The following is a 20,065-nucleotide window of genomic DNA, read 5'->3' as shown; positions in this document are numbered from 1 at the left end:
TGAGGTGGTCAGGAGGGAAGCCTCCAGTATAATGACAGTATGCTAATAAGTTGATCAGCAGGCGCCTGATCCTGCTCAAATGGAACACAACATGTTCCATAAAGGCTGTCATCTAAGCAGCTGTGCAGAATGTAACATTGTGATCAGGCTATAATACCACTTTCTTACTCAAAGTACTGCAGAACCAGAGTTATTTTAGTTTTGTGCTTTCCAGTTATTAGAATTTTCTTTCCTTTTTTCAGTTTAGTTTCGTTTCAGTTAGTTTCCAGAGTGAGTTTGCTCTCTTCAGTTATGTTTTTATTCTTTGAAAGTTTACTTTCAGATTTATTAGATTTATTAGTTTCGAAGTGAATCTGTCATGTAATTATAAATTTTCAGGGGCTTTTTTAATATTCACAGTAGGTATTTTTAAAAAAAAAGCACTTTTTGGAGACACAGTCAAGTACACTGTCGCAAGTATTAATAAACAGATGCACAAATCCTCAAAAACTAAAACACTGGTCAAAGATAAAGAGTATCACAATGGACTTTCTCTGTTAAGTCGGGCTTTCTGCTGTAGGGTCTGTGTGCCTTCACATAAAAATGGGCATTTCACAGGTCATATGACTCTTTTTCCACACAAAATGATCCCCCTGAGTGCCGCCTACTACAGTCAGAGACATTATCAAATGAAGATGATAACATGGTGATAAAACCCTGTAAAGGACATAAACAGTAAAACGAAACACTGTTGCAAATAATGCAAGTTAATCTGGCGATTAGTCACACAGAGCAGTAAAATCAACCTTTTAGTTTGAGTTAATTGCTTTACCGCTGAGTGCCCTCTACATGATGCAGTTTAGCAAGTTTAAGAAGTTAAGTTGATTCTTGTATTGTTTTTTCTCTTTTGAACCTAGAACTTATTTTGCACAGTAGTCATCTGCTCAGTTTTTTAAATAGTTTATTAGCAGACAGAGCCGCTGCTGTGTACTGGGATTGCAGCCCTGGTTTGTGGCGGGTGGTATCCTAACATAGCTGAGCTATGCAGCCAATTGTTTTTTTTATACCTAATAAAAATTTAATTAAATACTTTGACCAACTAGTATTTCAGGAGCAAAGCAACTTTGAAATATCCAGTCCCATTCAGCCAAGCCAACTTTATTTATAAAGCACTTTAAAAACAGCTAGCACTGACCAAACTGCTGAATCTTAAACAAGAAAAAGTATAAATACTAAAAATAAAAATACAATAACAATAAACAATATAATAAAATTAACAATTCTATAATGGGTTTAAAGCCAAACCAAAGAGGTGGGTGTTCAGACTAAAAATATCGACATTGAGGAGACCTTTCTAATTTCTAATGGTCACAATTGTTCCACAATTTGTGATCTGCAAAAACAAATAAAAGAATTTTAAAATGAACTCTAAAATGAACAGGCAGCTGTGAGCAGTGAGGATAAAATGGGAGTTCCAGTTGAGTTGTAATAAAAGCATGGATTTCACTGCTGATCTCACTTTAAAACCCAATTCAGTTTTATTTATATAGCACCAAACCACAACAACACTCACCCCACGGCACTTTATATCATATAGTAAAGATCCAACAATATTAGAGAGAAAACCCCAACAATCAGAGGCCTACTTTGAACAAGACCTTGATGACAGTGGGAAGGAAAAACTCCCTTTCAACAGGAAGAAACCTCAGACAGAGACATAAATCTGTGAGAGGATTTTGTAAAGCCATGGCAGGCAGTTCTCCACGGCTGAATTAAGCCATAGTGTTGTGTTGTGTAGTGTTCTTTGTTTTTTCAAATGCCTCTCTCCTCATTCATTTAATAAAGGCTTCAAAATAACTGCTCAAAGGTGTTACCACGAAAGCTGCCGAGCAGCGAGACTTGCCTCTGGAAGGACTTTCAAAGCAGCTGCTTGTTACTTTACATAATGGATATGACTGTGCATGTGCCCTTTGTGGCATTTTAATATTACATTTGAAGACAACACTGTCAAAGGTCCCTCTGTGCTTTTCTCAAGTGGCTGTTTCATAAGCGAAGGCTCCCTCTCATCTCTCTCCCTTCGTCACTGCTGATTTGCGCTCTTCCTCTAATCAAAGCTTAAGAGGAGTTCATCTCCTCTCCTCCCCCTCCATCTCGCATATCTGTTTGTCTCTGGCCAACGGTGTCACACAGGCTCGCCTGTTCTCTTTCTGTCTCTAGGCTTGTATAATGAGCTCTGCTTGGGACAGGACATTCTCCAGTTTGGCCTTTTACTCTCTGGCCAAGAGGGAGTGGGAGGCTTGAATAAGAGGAGGAAGAAAAGAACGCTTAGATAGATGTAAGTAGTCTGTCACTATAGCAGCATACAGGGGTAGGTTGAATGTGTTCAAAGAGAAAATTTGGATCGGCTAACTTAATTACTCTCTGCATGGAACAATAAAAAGTATGAGTAGGTTGAGATGGTTTCACGGTTCCCCGTCTCTCTGCTGCTTCATGATTACAGTCCTGGACATGAATCCTGCATATCATGGTAAACAATAGTTTATTTACTTATATGTTTAACCAAAGGCTGATACTGTGTTTAAAAGTCTGTCATAAAAGTATGCAGCATTTGAGTTTTTCCTACACCGTGGCACAAATAGACTGTTGTCAGTGTCACCGAGTTGTACATTACCATGTTTTCCAGTAGGGGTCAGTGTTGATACAATTATGATCTACTGTTTAACTGAATCGTAATTAAGTATTGTATACATACTGACTCCATTATAAATAAAAACATGTACTTTTAATAATATTTGGATAACATAACTAACTATTTTTATAGGAAAACAGAATTATGAAAATATTTTGGCAACATTGAAAAAATTTTAATGTCCATTTTAAGAGAAAACGTAGTGAGTCAGTAATGCCACAGGCCTGTATATAACTGTACATTGTTAGCCTTTATTCGGAAGAGAGATATAGAGGAAGACAAATGATACGCAATGTGCTCATTGCTATCTGATCAGTGCTTGTTGGCAGTAGCTGGGTTCAGGCTGAACACAAAATGAGACCGTGGCTTGTGAGAATGTGGACGTTGCTGATAGCTTTAAAAAGAAGCTGAAGACCTGCCTGCTATTATTTAGTTTTGTCCATTTATACTGTTTTCATTGCTGTATCTTACTTGATATTGTAGAGCAGCTTGTGACTTTTGTTCTTGTTGCTCTTGATAAGTGCTGTATAAATAAACGTACTCCCTTACTTGTAGGACGAGTTTGTTGCTGTTTACACCAAATCCATCGTGACTTTATTACATATAATAAAGTCAAGCTGTCTTTTAGAGGGGAAGCTATGATCTGCCCAAGGAGACTCCAGCAGCAGTAGCAGTAGCCATCAGTTTCGGCCTATCCACTGCTTGTAATCCATACTAATGCATTTCTCAATTTCCAGATGAACGAGACACTCAGTCCTTGAATCTTTACGCTTTCTTAGAGCTGTCTAATCCCTGTGACTCTGTCTGAGATGTTTCGCTTTTAATGGCTGGCTGTATTTGAGCAGTAATGGCCACTGTGCTCCCCTTTTCTGTGTTCGACCCTGTATCCGTGTGGAGACAATAGAGTGAGCTGTGTTGAGAATCAATACGTCTCCCTTTGTCTTTTTTTTTTGTGCGGAAAGTGGAATTAGTTCCATCTTCAGAGCAGCAGTATTTTAGAGAACAACAGGCTCACTTAGTGCCTCTCTGGGTTTTAGGTCTCACTTTCAGAACTCTGAAATGTCATTGCTCTTACCATCTTAACACTGATGGTTTAGGTTGAGTACACCTTGCTAATTACACCCTCTCAAGTAAAATACTCTTGTGAAGTCAGAGTTAGACAAAAGCAGAAACTTGTAAAGAAACAGAGTGAAACATTAGTCTTTAGTGCTAGTTGGACAAACTTCTACTGTTCTTCTATCTTGGATACAATGTGGTCAGTTCAACAGGTCACACTGACTTCACATTCCCCATGTGGTGTTTTCACTTCTGTTTCTCTCAGGTACCATTCAGGCATCTTCTACTTCATTTTCTAAAGGATTTTGCTGTTGTGTTTGAGTAAATCGAATAATTTACCCTTATTTACTGTAATACACCCTCTTACATCAAATCTTGTTGAGCCCATTATTCGTTAGTCGAACACAAGAACACTAATAGCCTTTTTCCAGGAGTACCTACTTGGGTCAGCTTGGCACAGCTTTTAGGGTTTTCCATTAGGTGGTAGTACTTGGTACCAGGTACTTTTTTAGTGCCTACTCGACTGGGGTTCCAAGTGATCTGAGGCGATTCGAAAATGTGACGTCAGCAGACTGCATGTCACTGATTGGCTAGTCAGTAGTATCACTTGTTGAGTCATGAGAGCTTCTCCTTCACAAAAATCCAGGCCGCTAATTTTGAAACCTGAAAATTCAGGAAATAGCTACACAAAAAACAACATGGTGGTCCCTGAGTCTGACAAAAAGCCTTAGACTGACCAGCACGTATACCAGCGCCTCGATACCCGTTGCTGTGGCGTTCGTGTCTCATAGAAATGATGTCGCAAGACTTTCAGTCGCATGCTGTAACAACCATAAGCACATTACATTTTACGAGTTTGTAAAGGAAAATGACTGAAAACAAGTCAAGTCGAGTGGAGCAGGCACTAAAAGGCTAAAAGGTTTTGCAGGACTCCACCTGCAGACATCATTTTGACTCTTGCTTAATTCGTTCTCACTGCCCTAAATGGCTTGTACAGTCAGTACAGTCAGTGCAAGCCATTTATCATGATAGATTGAGTCATTACTCTGTCTGTACACTGCAGGACTTTTTTTTATTTAAAAAGCCTTTTCCACTCTGCTGCTCTTGAGAATAATCAATTCACATGGCTGGCTGACTGACTGGAAAATAGTCACTTAAATAACTCCTAGTGATTCTTGGGTTTGAGGAAAGGCTGTCAAAAAGATTGTAAAGAAACTTGCACATCTCTATTATCTCTATAGTGCATATTTGAATGTTCAAGTAAGGTAAATAGAGCAGGCAGTTTTTAGATTTCATGTTACTGTGAGCTAGAATGACCAAAACCAACTAACACCTAGCCCCAAGTAATCGAAAACTTCCAATAAACTGCACTGCAGATTTTAGTTTTCGTAGGGTAATTGGAAGAAAATTCATCACAACTTGAAAATATGTTGATTATTGTTTTGTTTTTTTTTATAAGACCTCAGATGTCCTCTAGACCTATGAAGACCAGTCTTATCAAAAACTAAGTACACCTTTTCAGCTTTTAAAAGATTTAAACGGGTAAGCAACAGCCAGGTGCTACTGATCAAATTTACTTCACCACCTCTATAAGAGCACTGATCTGGTGCAGGAATGCGTCCATACAACGCCACAAGGAGTGACCCAAGAGCTACAGTTAAATTTCATGACAGTAAAATTAGAAAAAGACTGAACCAGTGTGGATTGTTTGGAAAGCCTCCCCTGTCTAAAAATAGCATGGCAAAGTTACATCTGAATGTACCACAAGACGTCAGGAACGATATTATTTGGACAGATAAAACCAAGGTGGAGATGTTTGGACAAAATGTACGGCACCACATTTCACCTCATAACAGTGGTTAAGCACGGTGGAGGAGAAGTGATGAGTTGGGCACCTCATGGTCATTGACCTGACCTCTGTATTGCCTCTGTATATAATTCGAGAGTCAAATATGAGGCCATCTATCTGGCAGCTAACAGCTGGCTAAAATTGGGTCATGCTAAAGCACATGCAATCTCAAGCATATCAGAATGACTTGAAAAGGAAAGAACCAAGGTGTTGCAGTGCATCAGTCAAAGTCCAGCTCTCAGTCTGATAGAATACCTGAACGTCATGTCAGGAACTTAAGAGGAGCTATGTGATCATTAACAAAAAAAAGTAAACCTTGCACATATCCTGAACTCTCCTTTGATTGTTTTTTTTAAGCTGTTATTCTCAGATTTATTAGCATTTTGTTCTGGAGGTCTTATTTTGAAAAGCAATTTGAATTCTTGCAATGTTTGCCATATTCATTAGTACCTGCGAAAGCTTATTTGGTCCTTTTATAATGCAAATGTTTTTAGCCAGCATACACATTAAAATGAAAGCCTGTGGTTTACTTTACTTTTTTCTTGGCCTTTCTTTCTTTTGGCCCTTTGACTGCCCACTGGTGTGTTTGTCATCGAGGCAGAGGGGAGCCACCAGCTGTACACGAACTCTTCCTGACCCTGGACTGGCTGTCTATAAACTCCTGGCTGGTCAAACAAGAACTCATTGTAGGTAGCTATTCCCACAGCGACTATCATGCTGGCAAGATCAATCTGCTTTCAAATAAAAAAGAAAGCGGTCCGGCCTTACACACGCCGCTTTTGTGTGTATGAATAACACTCAACTGCCATATGAGTTCAGTAACCTTACAGACTAGGTTTTTAAGACTTTGCGTGTTGTGTGTTTATTGCTGCTTTCACCTTTAAAAGTACAGAAAATATGTACACTCTTCAGGGGTTTTTGTTTTTCATGAGCTCAGTGGCAGCAATGCAAAACCTGGAGGCAATGCATTTCTCCTGCTTTGCAGCAGGAGGCTCTGGCTTGATACTGAGTGATGTATGCTTGCTAAATACGCTCTGTGGGACCTCGGGAATGCCTACTCTATGTTATAAGACATACAGGCACAAACACACACTGCTATATTGTGTCGATGGGAGTTTATGGACTGGGGTAATGACAAAAACTCTTCACAGCATGCAGCGTTATGGTCCCCACTGCTCTCACTAGCAACAAGCAGCATCACAGTGAACAATTGAGCAGCCACTGAAGGAAGGAAATGTATTGCAGAGCGCGAGTATGAGAGAAAAAGAGAGGAAGACTTTGATTAGGTACAATCAACACAGAAATCTGTTCATCTTGGAAACCATGGCAGACTTTGATTACAAGAATGTATAAAATTGACCTTTTTTGAGCTGTTTATGATTGTGTGTTTCTGATTAGATATCTTGATTTTTATAAGTGTCTTTTTTGGTAATAAGTTTAACTTAACTTGTGACTTTTTAGTCAGTTTCCAGCTGGATCTAATAGCTGTTTTACATGAGTGGAGCTGAATTTTATTATTTATTTATTTATTTTTGGGGGGGTTCTGCCTTCAATTTGTAATTACATGGCTACAGTGAAAAAGTTTGGGAATTCGGCCACTATTCCTCTTGAAAGTCAGCTGATCAAATAGATATCGACAGTTAAAATGACAGCGCAAGTGTATAAACAAGCAAATAAACAATGAAATCTGTTTATGTTTTGTGCGTCTGAAAAAAAATATTAGCCAATATATTAGAATATTGGATTTTAAAATTCACACATATCAGTATCTGTATTGTTCTTAAAAATCCTATATCAGCTGAGCTTTATCCACGTTCCCGCTACTTCAGCTTGCTCTGACGACTTGAAAATCAATGCAGTTTAACCATAGATTTGTCAAAGTAACCCAGCTGTCATTCACAGGATCATAACTGGGGACAAAAGTCTGATTCCCAGCTTAGAGACAGACTCCAAGCAGCAGTCTTTAGTGGAAGAAATCATGGCATATAAACCCGAGTATGGGCTTGCAGGCAGGACGTTTACCACAGACTATCTACACCGTGGCCATGTCCCAGGGAGTTTTTTTTTTTTTTGCCCACACCAGTGCAGTCTTTGCTCATCACCCAACCTGTTTGCTCCCATTGACTCACCCAAATAAAATTCAGGTTGCTGGGTGGCTGTTTTGACAAAGAGGATGAGATGGAAGTCCAACTGGGCAAAACATGACTGGAATAGGAGTGCTGGAAACTGTGCTGTGCTTCACAACGTGACAGCCTTAAAGGGGCTAGAGGAGAAATCAGTGGACTTTGTTGGGACTCACTGTAGTCTCTTTTAAACATATTTTAACAAGCACGCAGTTAGATCTGCTTAGAAACCGTACCCAACATCAGAAAATGAGTATTAGAAATTTCCTGTGAAGTGACAGGTGAAACCTGTTTTATTTAAACACATTACATCATCTACGTTTTTGGAGTCACGCCAAGATCTCAAGAGCTCTGTAAGGTATTCAACAAAAATACTTATTTTCAAGGGGTGTCTCAGCAACTAACAGTTATTTGAAGTAAATCAGCTTTCAGGACTGGCTTCTCCAGAAAATCCAGCTCTGGAGCAAGTTTTTTTTTTTTTGTATGAATTAGCATTATGTGAAGTCAGGAAGAAGCTAAAAGCACTTCCATAACTAAGCCCTAATGTGCACACATGTCTGCATTTGTTCCATTGTATTTAGATGTGGACTATGGGCCGTCTTCTTCATAGCATGCAGTGATTGGCTGGTTTATCACTCTTTATAGCTTATTTACATTTGCTTCTGATAGGCTGTCACTCCCAGGCATGCTTTTTTTGCCTGAGGAGGCAAATTAGTGGCTGAAGTGTAAAACCTGGAACATGACTGAAAAAACTGGATCCGGAGCCACTGAATGTCAAAGGTTGTGACGTTTTATTAGCAAGTGTTGCTTCCTGCTCCAGAGTTTGTCTTGTGTGTGTGTCTACAGCAGCTTTAGTTTGATTGTGGGAGGGAACTGAAACCTGCTGTGATCTGATAGCTGGCTTGTTAACTCCATTCCACTGAAGGCTTTGCCTGTTTTCTAGGCATCCCAAACTTTTTCCCCCTGTTGTTCTCAGCCACATAGCATGTTGTCTTCTCTACACTCACAGGATTTGAGTTTCAGGGGGTGAGGACAGTTGTTTTGACTGTGTAAAGCTGTGTGACAAATTCTCCTTCGCTCCTGTTTGAATGTGAAGAACTGGCTTTGTGACTGTCTCTAAAATTCCTTTAGTGCACTCTTGCACTGGGAGCAGGAACAGCTTTCCTGTCATTCAGGATACACGCTCACACTATTCCGGACATCATGCCTTTGGGATCTCTGTGTGGGAAACTTTGAGGAGGGGGAGTGCTCAGAGGTTCAGAGCAGTAACCTGAGCTTGTGGGACAAGACACAAGTATTGGAGCTGAAGTAAATGTTCGATGGATTAATGTTCTCTTTCTTCAGAGGGAAATGGTTTCACAGTGGTGGGGATTTTGTTCTGACACTACCAATGAGGACTTGAGTAGATGTGAATCTCTCCAAGAGGACTCCTGAGTGAAATTTTGCCATAAATTTGAGTTGTGATCCATGAAAACCTCTCCTCACATTTTTCTGCGCCGGTAGCACCTCAGGAGGACTTGGATTTTAGTGCTGTTCATATTTTTTGTGTCGGATTCGGAGTGGGAAATCACACCATGGCTGGAGTTACAAGGAAGGGATCTGGGAGACCCTCATACTACTACAGATTCCTGGGCAAATCCCGACTGCAGCGTCAGCGGAGCCGGTCACGCAGCCGCAGCAGGCCGTCTGCCAGCAGGGGTAATAAATACTACAACTGCTAAAAAAGAAAAAAAGCTCACCATGCAGCAGTTTCAACCTCATGTACACAATGTTAGTTTAGATAAAAACTCGCTGGCAGGGCATTAATACTCATATAATCCGTGGCATTTCCTCTTTTCTAATTTTTGACATCTCTTCTGCATCGCTCATAGGAGAACTTCTCTTCTGGTAGCATTATTTTTAGTCCTGGCAACAACAAGCTGTGTGCTGCCGCTCATGTTTGTGTGTTCCTAAGAAGAAGTTTGAGTTTGTCAGTTGACAGTTTGGCGGAACTATTCGCAAAGTGATGCTGCTCTCACATTTCACCATCAAAGCTGGGAAGCTTGCAGTTCATCGCGAACCTGATGAATTCCACCCTGTTTGGGCACTCTGCCCACATGTGTGTTTTTTCTTATTAGCAACCAAGAAAAAGCTTGAAGTCTGTTAGTTTTTCTGCACTGCATAACTACTTTGTCTTTATTTATTTTTTTGCCACTCTGTGCCCTCCAGCAGTGTGTTTGTTCACTTTGCTGCTTCTCTGGATCACTGTACATAGTGCTTGCAGTGTTCGAACTGCAAGGTTCTAGTGAGAAGTCTGCCCCCAAGGCTTTGCTAACATTACTTGAATGAATAGGAAAGAATTATCTCTGAAATCTTCAACCTATTGATTTTTTTCCTTCTAAGTGAGCTGAAGTAAGGTGCCAACCAGGATATGAAGAAGAAAACTATGATTACTAAGTGATTTACTCTGCAGTGGATGTGATGCAGAAGTTTCTAAAGTGAGGATAGTTCAGGAAAACATGTGGCTCTCGCTCACTGAGACTTAATGCTGTTTGAGCTCCATCTCTTCTATAGTAAGAGACGGACAAAGCTGGACCTGAGCGTGAGAGCGAGACAAATGCAGTGTGTAGGTGCCTGCTTTGTATGTCTTCGCTCCAGCTGATGAAAGAGATGCTTTGAAGTCTCCACTCTGTGTCATTCACTCCTCCAAAGAGATCGCGCACACGCATGCATGCACACGTGCATCGAGTTTAAGTACAAAGGCACACGAAAACACGCTTTGCCTTGATCTCTGTGGCTAAGTGCAAGCTCCTTGCACAAAAAACTTTTACACACAGGCTGCAGATTGTTACGGTGACACACAGACGGGTAAAGTCAGCAGTACTGAAGTTACATTCCCACTTCTGTTTCATTTGGGAAAAAAAGAGCTTTCATTAGCTTGTAGGGTTAAATAAGATGCATATGCAGTAAGAAGAACAACATATGCTCACCGGCCACTTCGTTGGCTGCACCTGTTCAGTTGCTTGCAAGTGCAAATAGCTGATAAACCAATCGTAGGGAAACAACAAGTGCATTTACGTGTGCAGACGTGATCAAGGGGGATTGCTGAAGTTTAAACCAAGCAGTTTTCGGCATTTTCAAATTATGTTACAGTTTGCACGGGGTCACCACAGTTGGACAATAGAGGTTAGGCGCAATTTTCTTTTTCCGTCCCACTGTCGCCAAGTGCTTAGTCGTCTGATTGTTGGGGTTTTCTCTGAATTATTGCAGGGTGACTGTTGTTGTGATTTGGTGCTGTAGGAATTGAATTGAATCTTCTGATGGCTGCTTCCAGCAGGAAAACACACCATGTCACAAAGCTTAAATCATCTCAAACTGGTTTCTTGAGATTTACAGTGAGTTCACTGCACTCAAATGGCCTCCATAGTCACCAGACCTCAATCCAGCAGTGCACCTTTAGGATGCGGTCCAACAGGATGTGCATCACGAATGTGCAGCTGACAAATTTGCATCAACTGTGTGATGCTATCATGTGAATGTTTCCAGCTCTTTGTTGGATTTATGCCACAAAGAATTCAGGATGTTCTGAAGGCAAAAAGTAGTTCAAAGCCAGTACTAGGAAGTGTACCTAATGAAGTGGTCACTGCATGTACGTATGTAGCTTGTGAGATGAAGTAAAAATAAAATAGCTAATTAAATTTGATGACATGTAAAATCAGCTACATGTTTACATGCAGTGTAACCAGGTGCACATATTTCAGTATTTTTGCTGCACCGTGTTAGCAGACTGCTTCAGAAGCTACTTGTTGTCCACCTTGTGTTAAACCAAAAAGGAAATACTTTCATTCCTCAAATGAAAGGTGGTGTATTATATTCTATTGAGCTAGAATATAATACACAGCGTACTTCTGCAATGAATTCAGCCCATTGTTTAGTTCACTTCGACTCTTTGGAAGCAGAGTATGAAGCTGCTTTCACACACTGCAGAGCACTGTAGCCCTGAACTTTTCTATACGTCACCTGACTCATATTAACCGGCCTTTAAACCGCCACCCTTCTAGTACCAAGTCTTTGTGATGTCAGGTTGTGCAGGTATGCAAATAGTGCAACTAGACATCTGAGCCTTCACTGCTTGTGAGTGAGGATCTTGTGTATTTGCAGTGGTGCAAACAGAATTAAAGCCAAGCTATATCTCACCTAATTCTCCAGAGAGGCTCGAGCCTTTACTAATAGAATAACATCGTTTTTCCTTTTTAGCACAAATGTAACACTTTTATTTTCATGCAGCCAAAAACGGGAGCCTGAATCAGTGCTATTGTTGCTCCAGATGGTTCAAAAGTTTAAATGAGCAAGTTTTGGCTTTGGCAGTCTTGCAGCTATTTCACAGCATTAGTGTGGTTAAAAACAAAGTAACTCTTTGTTATGCACATGTATGTTACGGCAGAGAAATCAAATCTATCTTGGTGAAATCAGATTCAATTTTTTTTATTCCTTACAGTTATGGAAGGTTTACTGCAGAAAGTGGACGGTTGCCTTCTTACTTGGGTGGCTGCACTTATTTTTGGTTCTTTTTGCACTGTCTTTGCAACTAGTAAGTACTTTAGCTTTGTCAGTCACGTCTAGATTAGCCGTACATTCTCTCGTCTCATCCAGAATGACTGCATTACCATAGAACAAATAGTACTACAACCACATAGTAGATTTTCTTTAATTTGCTGTAATGAGATCTGTGGGGAGAGAAGAAATAAATAAGAGGTCTCTCTGGTAAACACTTTAGTGTGCCTGAAGCAAGATGAGACGCTATTGTTGAGATGTGTCTCACATGTGAAGCGCAGCAGCAAAGCATGGAACAATAAAGTTTTGCTCACACCATATCTTGAGGAAGGTGCTGTAGCCTCTCCTGTCTATTGCACAGTCAGTGGCACCGATCAGATGGCAGCCGCATGAGCTCATGTGTTATTGTTTTCTGAGCGTGTGCTTGTCTGTGCATTGTTATCTGTGAATGGAAAATTTCAGGAAGGTTCACCCTCAGAATCACTCTGGATCTGTTTCCTCTGCTCTGCCAGGGCTGGCGACATTTACATACAAAATTATCGCTCGTCTGTAAAAGGGAGAGCTGCGCAGCCTGTTCTGACTTGCGTGTTTTGGAGGCCCCCCCCCCCCCTGCAATCATGTAACTTGCATCTGAATTGTCCCCTGATTGGAGTACTGACTGTTTTTCACAACAGAATCCTTCATTTATCGCCTCTGTGTCAGACAAAGAGTCTTTGCATTACACAACAGCTTTAAAAAAAGTTAAAGGTAACTCTACTGAACTTTTTCAGCCTCCTCAGAGAGATGTTTTTGTTCGGTGGAACAAAATTGGGCCTTTGAAAACGATATCCTCCCATATTGACACATTTCTAACAGCAAAGTTGAGCTGTCATTAGTAGATCTTTCAGGTACAAATCTGACAACAGATATCAGACTTACCTAAAGAGTGTTTTTGGAAAGTTTGGATCTTTCTCTCCCCCCAAATCTGCCAGTTACTCTGAGATAGAAATGACTTGACTTTTTTTTTTTTTTGTCCATTGATCTCAGTCTGCTCTTGCATATTTTTTTTTCTCCCTGACTTTTAAAGTTGGCAAAACATCACCTGAACACCACAGGAAGTGATTCTTTTCTCCCAGTCCTTCTAGATTACCTTGATTTTCCTTTCATCTGAGAAATCTTAGTGTTTTAAATTAGTTTGAGTAGTTTTAACTTCCCTAACCTTCATCCTGCTCCACAGAGTGTAAAAGAGATTTGTATTTTTGCCTTGTATGTCAGCCAAATTGGTTTGTGGATTGAAGTGCAGTTATCATCTTGGTTTTTTTGGGTTTATTTTGTGATGGATGTGACAAGTAAGAGGTGGATCTGAATGAGAAAACGATGACACTGTATGCTCAAAGGTCAGCTACAGTGTAACCAAGGTAACAGTATTGTAAATCTGCTCTATCAAATGAAACAAAATCATGTTATATTACATAGACATTTAACTCAGGAGCTTATATACTCAGGAAAATGCTTGAAGGTACAGTCAGTAATTTTTTGAGGGCATTTAATGGAAAAAGGATATTGTACTCATAAATAGACACAGTTACACACATCTATTAATAGACGCACGTCCTGTGCGTCTATTAATAGATGTGCGTGCATTAATAGATTTGGAGTGAGTTTGCGGTTTGTGGGAGCCGCCATGTTAACCCACCATATTTGAATACTGAATTCTCGCCCGGCATTGACAGCTGAGGTAAACTGTGGACTGACAGCCTTCTGTAGATGGGGGGGAAAAATTGTGGGGCAGATCTGGATCCACTGTAAACACTAGCAGAAAGATGCCGGCCACAGCCGTTATGAGCTACGGTCTAAATGTAATGTTTTTGCCACCATATCTATATTTATGGACTCAATTTATCAGAGATAAGAAAATAGAACTCTACAGAAAGAAATCCGTAATCTACTGATATCTAGTGGTGAACATTTTCTACACTGCAACACTAATAAGGCCATAAATCAAATAGGGAGTGTTGTCATTTTCTGACAGACCTTTTTATAATCTTTCATATGTTTTGCAACCATGAGGAGTCGCCCCCTGTTGGCCATTAGTAAGGATCATTCACTATTCAGACCTGGATACTAAGGCAGTATTTTATATATGGTCTATTTCCTTCCCCAGACCCTACTGGAAATAGCAAATTTATTCTGTTTCAGCTTCTTGTAAAACATTAGATGAGGTGATCTAAAAGCCAGTCTTTAAATTGGGAAGTAAAGTTGAAGGTTAAGGGTGTCTCCACTGCCTTTCAGGCAGCATTACAATAATGGCAAGACTTTGTGGAGATACAAACATGAGCTAATAAGTGAGTGTTAGCCATTCCCTCCTGCATTTAATCTTATGCTTCACTGCACTAATCAGATAATGGCTTTATAATAAAATTAAACAGTTTAATATGACCTGTGACCACTCAGTGGACTGTATGGATGCACAACAGCAAGTTTTGCAGTTCCTTAAAGTAAGGCAGAACTGCAGGAGAGAACAAAGGAGAGGAAAATTAAAAAAGAAATGCTACTGAAAAAGTTTAGTAGGACTTGTGAAGGGGAAAATTGACTTAGCTAGATGGTCGACGCAGAGGGTTTTATTATGTATAATCTGAATGTAAGAAGAGAGAGTACTGTAAACTCCAGTAAAACATGCGCATAGCATGAGCTAAAAGACTGCAGGTACACAGACAGGTTAGTGACTGGTCCATTGAGAGTCCTAACCATATTCAGTAGTGGTGCAACGGATCACGGTTGATCCGTAATCCGAACCGATCCCACGCCACGGTTCGGCACGCACGTGATCCGAAGATTCGAAAAAGAAGGGAAAAAAGTATGTGTATGGTGCGCGTGGTCAGTCTGTCAAGCGAAGGTCTGTCCAAGTGGAGGAGCAGAGGAGTTTTCGGTATTTAAGCAGCCCTTTGCTGCCCAGTCCGACCGGGCTAAAGCTATTACAAAAGCTACTGGGGTGTTTAGCTGCAGACGGGAGGCCGTATTCCGTTGTGCAAAACAAGGGGTTTAAACTATGATGAATGTGCTTGAGCCATGCTATGATATCCCGTTGTGTCTACTTTAGTGGCAAGATCGTTCCAAGCATGTATGAGCAGGAAAAAATTGAAGTTGAGGCTGAACTGTCCTAGGCATCTTCTGTTGCCCTAACTACTACAAATGAGTGGACCTCCAGGGAAACGGAAAGCTACGTGACAGCTCATTATATCACAGTGGAGTGCGATATAATGAGCGGTATGTATTATTGTAGGGTCTACCTTACAATATAAAGCGCCTTGAGGCGACTGTTTTTGTGATTTGGCGCTTTATAAATAAAATTGAATTGAGTGGTAGATACAAAGCCCTGCACTGCCCTATATTGAACCATAATTTTTTTTTTAATAATTGCGTGGAATGAGTCTTGAGTTGAATGTTTTTAACAGGCAAAAAATACTTCAATAAGTGAATAAGTAAATGTTACATTTTTGTCTTTTTTTGCTGATCCGAAAATTGATCCGATCCATGACTTAAAACCGTGATCCGATCCGAACCATCAGATTTTTTTATCCGTTGCACCACTAATATTCAGTGCAGTCACACAAGTAACAACTGCATCAAATAGCACAACAGCACAGAAAGCGCTGCTGCCGACAGTCTGCAAGAAAGTGTTTGAATTGCTCAATAACAACTCAATAATGCATTACCACTGACAGCTATTGCTCGTAATCATATTCTCAATGGGTCATTACCGAGAAACACTTTTGATCCGTGCTACTGCGTCACGTTTAATTTATGTCAGGTTGTTTATGCTGTGTGCGAGTGCTTGTGTTTGTTCGCGCTGATATCTACTGATGGGAAGTGAGGACCGAGTTCGGGCTTATAGATGGGGAAATGCGTTGACAACAATTCAGACAGCCGTGGTGACTCAGTTTCTCACTCCCACGTCACATTCCCACTGAAACTCAGGAAGTCAAATAAGTCCGCATTCTGGCTTTCTGTCCCTGAGTGTTCAGCTGCTTTAAATTTTAACATGTCAGAGAGAGAGGGGGGTAAAAAAGAGGGTATTAGAGCTAAGTGGTGCCAGGTTCAGCCTCAACTTCAATGCCAAAGGAATCACTTTGCTGTTTTCTCTAAAACAGATTAGCCCTTTGATCTGTCTCTGCAGCTTGCTCCCGAGCCTCCTCTCTGTGATTAAAGTCATGTTTTAGTAAAGACTTCACTAATCAACACAGGCAACATGATTCTTTCGGTATTTTTGACTTCATTCTCCGCAGATGCGTACAATCAGGTCGAGAGGCTGGAGAATATGTGGGATCAAGTTTGCGTGGAGAAAAAAGTATTTCCCACTGACTTTGCCAGTTCTGTATTAAAAGGATGAGTGATAATGTTATCGCTTTGCCTCAACGATCATATAATAGAAAGCAGAGACGTGAAACGGAGAGACAGCTAATATAGCAGTGTGGCAGTAAAGTGGAGCCATCAGAACCTCTCTGCATCAACGCAGTGTTTAACCCAGGATTACTCTCAGATCTTTACTGAAGTCTGTGTCCTTGTTTACCCCCCAACCCACCCACCAGCCCGGTGAGTCATGGAGATGGGCCAGACGATGCAGTGTTTCTGAGCACCCAAAAAAAGACTCCACTAACAGCCTGACAGGTGCAAGCAAATTCCCCCCCGCCCCCCAAATCCATAGATATCAACTCAGATTACAAGGCAGGAGTAGTTTTTGCGAAATAGCTGCAGAAATATAGAAGATTATTGCCTGTCAACATGCAGCGGACTGTATGTGTCACTGAAAATGGTTATTTTCTTATGGTATGTGCAAGAACACAGAAACACAGTTGACAGTGGAAATTGTGAAAATGGGACGTTAATGATATCAGTTGGTGCATTTTAGCCATCGTCATCCTTAAATTAACAGAATTCAGTTTTATTTACAGTATATAGCGCCAAATTACACCAGCAGCTGCCTCAAGGTGCTTTACAATCATACAACATAGAAACTGTAAATTAAACAACCTCCTGTGAGAAGCGCTTGATGACAGTGGGAACAAAAAAGCAGAACCAGGTTCGGGGGGGGAGCCGTCTGCAGTGATCGGCTGGTAGAGGTGGAGGCATTAGCACATTTAAACAACAGAAGCTGACCCAAAGGGCTTTAGAGACAGGCGTGTTTATATTCCAGGTCTCAAAAAAACATTCAAAATACATGAAAAGCTGAAATGTGTGTTTTGTTGTATTAACTAATTACTGGGGAAAGTAAAAATCACTGATATTTAGTGGTCAAAAATGTGCAAATTAATGATGATTCTTCTCATAAATCATGACATACTGCTCTCTCCTACAGCCACCATTATAGGTTAAAAACACCAGTATCGGTTTTGGTATCGGCAACACTGGCCCTGTATTTAATGGGTATTTGATAGATAAAATCTGCAGTATCCCACAGCACTACCGAGTGGGGGTTTAGGGCACAGAGGTGAGACAAAAGGCTCAGTGTGGAAGATAGCTAAGTAATGATTAAATGCAGAGTGATGTTTAAACACAAAGTTAAAAAACAGACAAAAAGAATAATCAAAATACAACGACACTGAAAGCACTGTAGCGCATATTGTGGTTTGTATTGTTGGGACTTGTCTGTAATAATGCGATCGACAAAACACAAAGATTGAGAACAAATATTGTGAAGCCAGGAGGCTGGAGTTTGAGTTCACCGTGTGCAATTTGTATTCCTCAGAGGAAAACATTTTAAAGGCTTGCACAGAGGACTGCGTGAGCACCTTAGTTAATATGGCGCACCATCGCTTGACTCTGAAAGAGCTCCAGGGCATCTTGACTTTGACCCCTCAAGTCTCCAAGAATCTTAAGGGGGGAAACTTGTCTTCCACAAGTCTGATAACTCCCATAGAAGTTCAGTTCGCCTGAAGTCTGGTGACTGTTAAAGTTAGCGAATATAATTGATATAGTCTTCAAACCCTTCAAACCATTCGGTGATAGTGGAAGATGCAATTCCCGTCAGGATACAAGTGTTTTCTCACACTCAGAGCAACTCTGTATTGATTTGCAGTGACCCTTTCCTTCAAGCTGACCCAATCATGTCAGGAAAAGAGCTCCACAGATTCCCCTCACTACAGGGACTCAAAGGTTTGGGTTTTCCCTGTAATTTGTCGGGTCAGCATGGGACACTCGCTCCATATCTGTGTGAGTGCTAGTGCACTAGTGGATGTTATTGAAGTTAGTAGGATATCAGCCAGCACTTACAGGAATGCTGCAGCTGAGTCGCCCTCTGCACAAACACAAACTTCCTCCTTCTTTGCCCCACTTCTCCTCCTCCTCCATCCCTCTCCTGTGCTTTTCCATAACAAGCTGCACACAAAGGCACGAATGCGCCAAGCTAAACACAAACCAAAGCTGCTCTCTTTCTTCATATCACTTGCATGTTGTTGGATGTGGATCTATTTTCCTTGTAGATAAGAAGTAGTCAGCTGTTCCGCCGCTGGATGCTTTGTGCATCAGTACTTGTAATTTATCCATCAGCTGGTTGCACAAAGCTGACAGAAAGCTGAGGCTCTACATTCCTCATTGAGGTGTTAGTATTAAATTCAAGGATGATTTCATGTTTCTTTGATGTGCGTTTGCGTGTTGACTTAGGGATGGACCTTGGTGCCCAATCACAGCTAAGTGACCGTCGTTTGTGTCTGCACCAGTGACTTTTGCAGGCTGAAATAATTCTCTTTTATTCCCTGGTGTCAAGAGCCTCTCCAAGGAGACTGAGCAGCACCTCTTTATCGCCCCATCATCCCCGCACTGAGTAAATACAAATCCCATAGGTCAAAAGTCCAGCGCTGTCCCCACAGCTCAGCGTCAACACATCATGGTTTCTGTGTACATGTGAGGAAACAGATGCAAACAGATCTCGCTCACCAAAACATGCTTTAGAATAGCCATTAAGTTTGATGGCTCAAAGCTGTGGTCGCGGTACAGCGTGTGCCTGGGTGGGCCTCTCCCGTGACTTCTGTTACATAGACTGAGCATGAAGTGAGATATTCCACTAAAAAGACCTGAGATCTGAGAAAAAATTAAAAGTTAGTTTAAAGTCTAAAAATTGAGTTTCTTTTAGTTGAGGGGAAAACAGAAAAACGATGTATTTGTGAAGCAGCCGTGATGAGAGCCGGGGTGGACTGAGACAAGATAGTCATCCAGGTAGAGAGAACAGAGCAAACACAGTCTGACAGCCTGTGATTTTATTTATTTCTTTTTTTTCTGCAAGTTTTCATTGGTCTGAAGTGAAAGAGACAGAGTGTGTTTGTGTGCGTGTATGTGTGTGTGTTATCTCTCTTCTGCTTTTTTCCCCCTCCTGTCATAACACAAGAACTCTGCAATCTCTGCGGGGGCTATTTTCCAACCCTGAGGGTATAGACTTCTTGAAACACTGATAACAGGATCCTGTAGTTAAACCTTCAGTGCATTAGCACAGTGAGCACAGTTTTGCTGCTGTTGTTGTATTTAAACCTTGGTAAATGGCCTGCATTTGTATAGCGCTTGACTTAGTCCCTAAGGACCCCAAAGCGCTTTACACTACATTCAGTCATCCACTCATTCACACACTGGTGATGGCGAGCTACATTGTAGCCACAGCTGCCCTGGGGTGCACTGACAGAGGCGAGGCTGCCGGACACTGGCGCCACCGGGCCCTCTGACCACCACCAGTAAGTAACGGGTGAAGTTCTTGCTCAAGGACACAACGACTGAGACTGTCCGAGCCGGGGCTCGATTAGTGATTGGTTTCAAGTCGTTCCATAGATCTGTCAAACTTCAGGAAAACTTTCAGCTGGTTTTACTGTTGTC

The 20,065-nt window shown here is 41.1% G+C and overlaps 1 protein-coding gene across 7 annotated transcripts in view; it reads left to right on the top strand.

Annotated features, from left to right (window-relative positions):
- Positions 1-20,065, top strand: part of dab2ipb (DAB2 interacting protein b) — a 177,726-nt gene that overhangs the window by 28,988 nt on the left and 128,673 nt on the right. For 2 of the 7 annotated variants that reach the window (XM_080874665.1, XM_080874664.1), the window contains exon 1: positions 8,692-9,394. The exons of 4 other annotated variants lie outside the window; for them this stretch is intronic. In XM_080874665.1, coding sequence (XP_080730791.1) covers positions 9,271-9,394 — 124 coding nt within the window. In that variant the 5' untranslated portion in view covers positions 8,692-9,270. Of the gene's footprint in view, positions 1-8,690; positions 9,395-20,065 lie in introns of those variants that run through there. One more of the 7 variants, XM_080874668.1, reaches the window with a different exon arrangement.

The sequence above is a fragment of the Rhamphochromis sp. 'chilingali' genome (genome assembly GCF_963969265.1).
Source record: "Rhamphochromis sp. 'chilingali' genome assembly, chromosome: 2".
Classification (NCBI taxonomy): domain Eukaryota; kingdom Metazoa; phylum Chordata; class Actinopteri; order Cichliformes; family Cichlidae; genus Rhamphochromis; species Rhamphochromis sp. 'chilingali'.
Note: the sequence above shows the minus strand (reverse complement) of the source record. Positions and strands in the feature narration are given on the sequence as shown.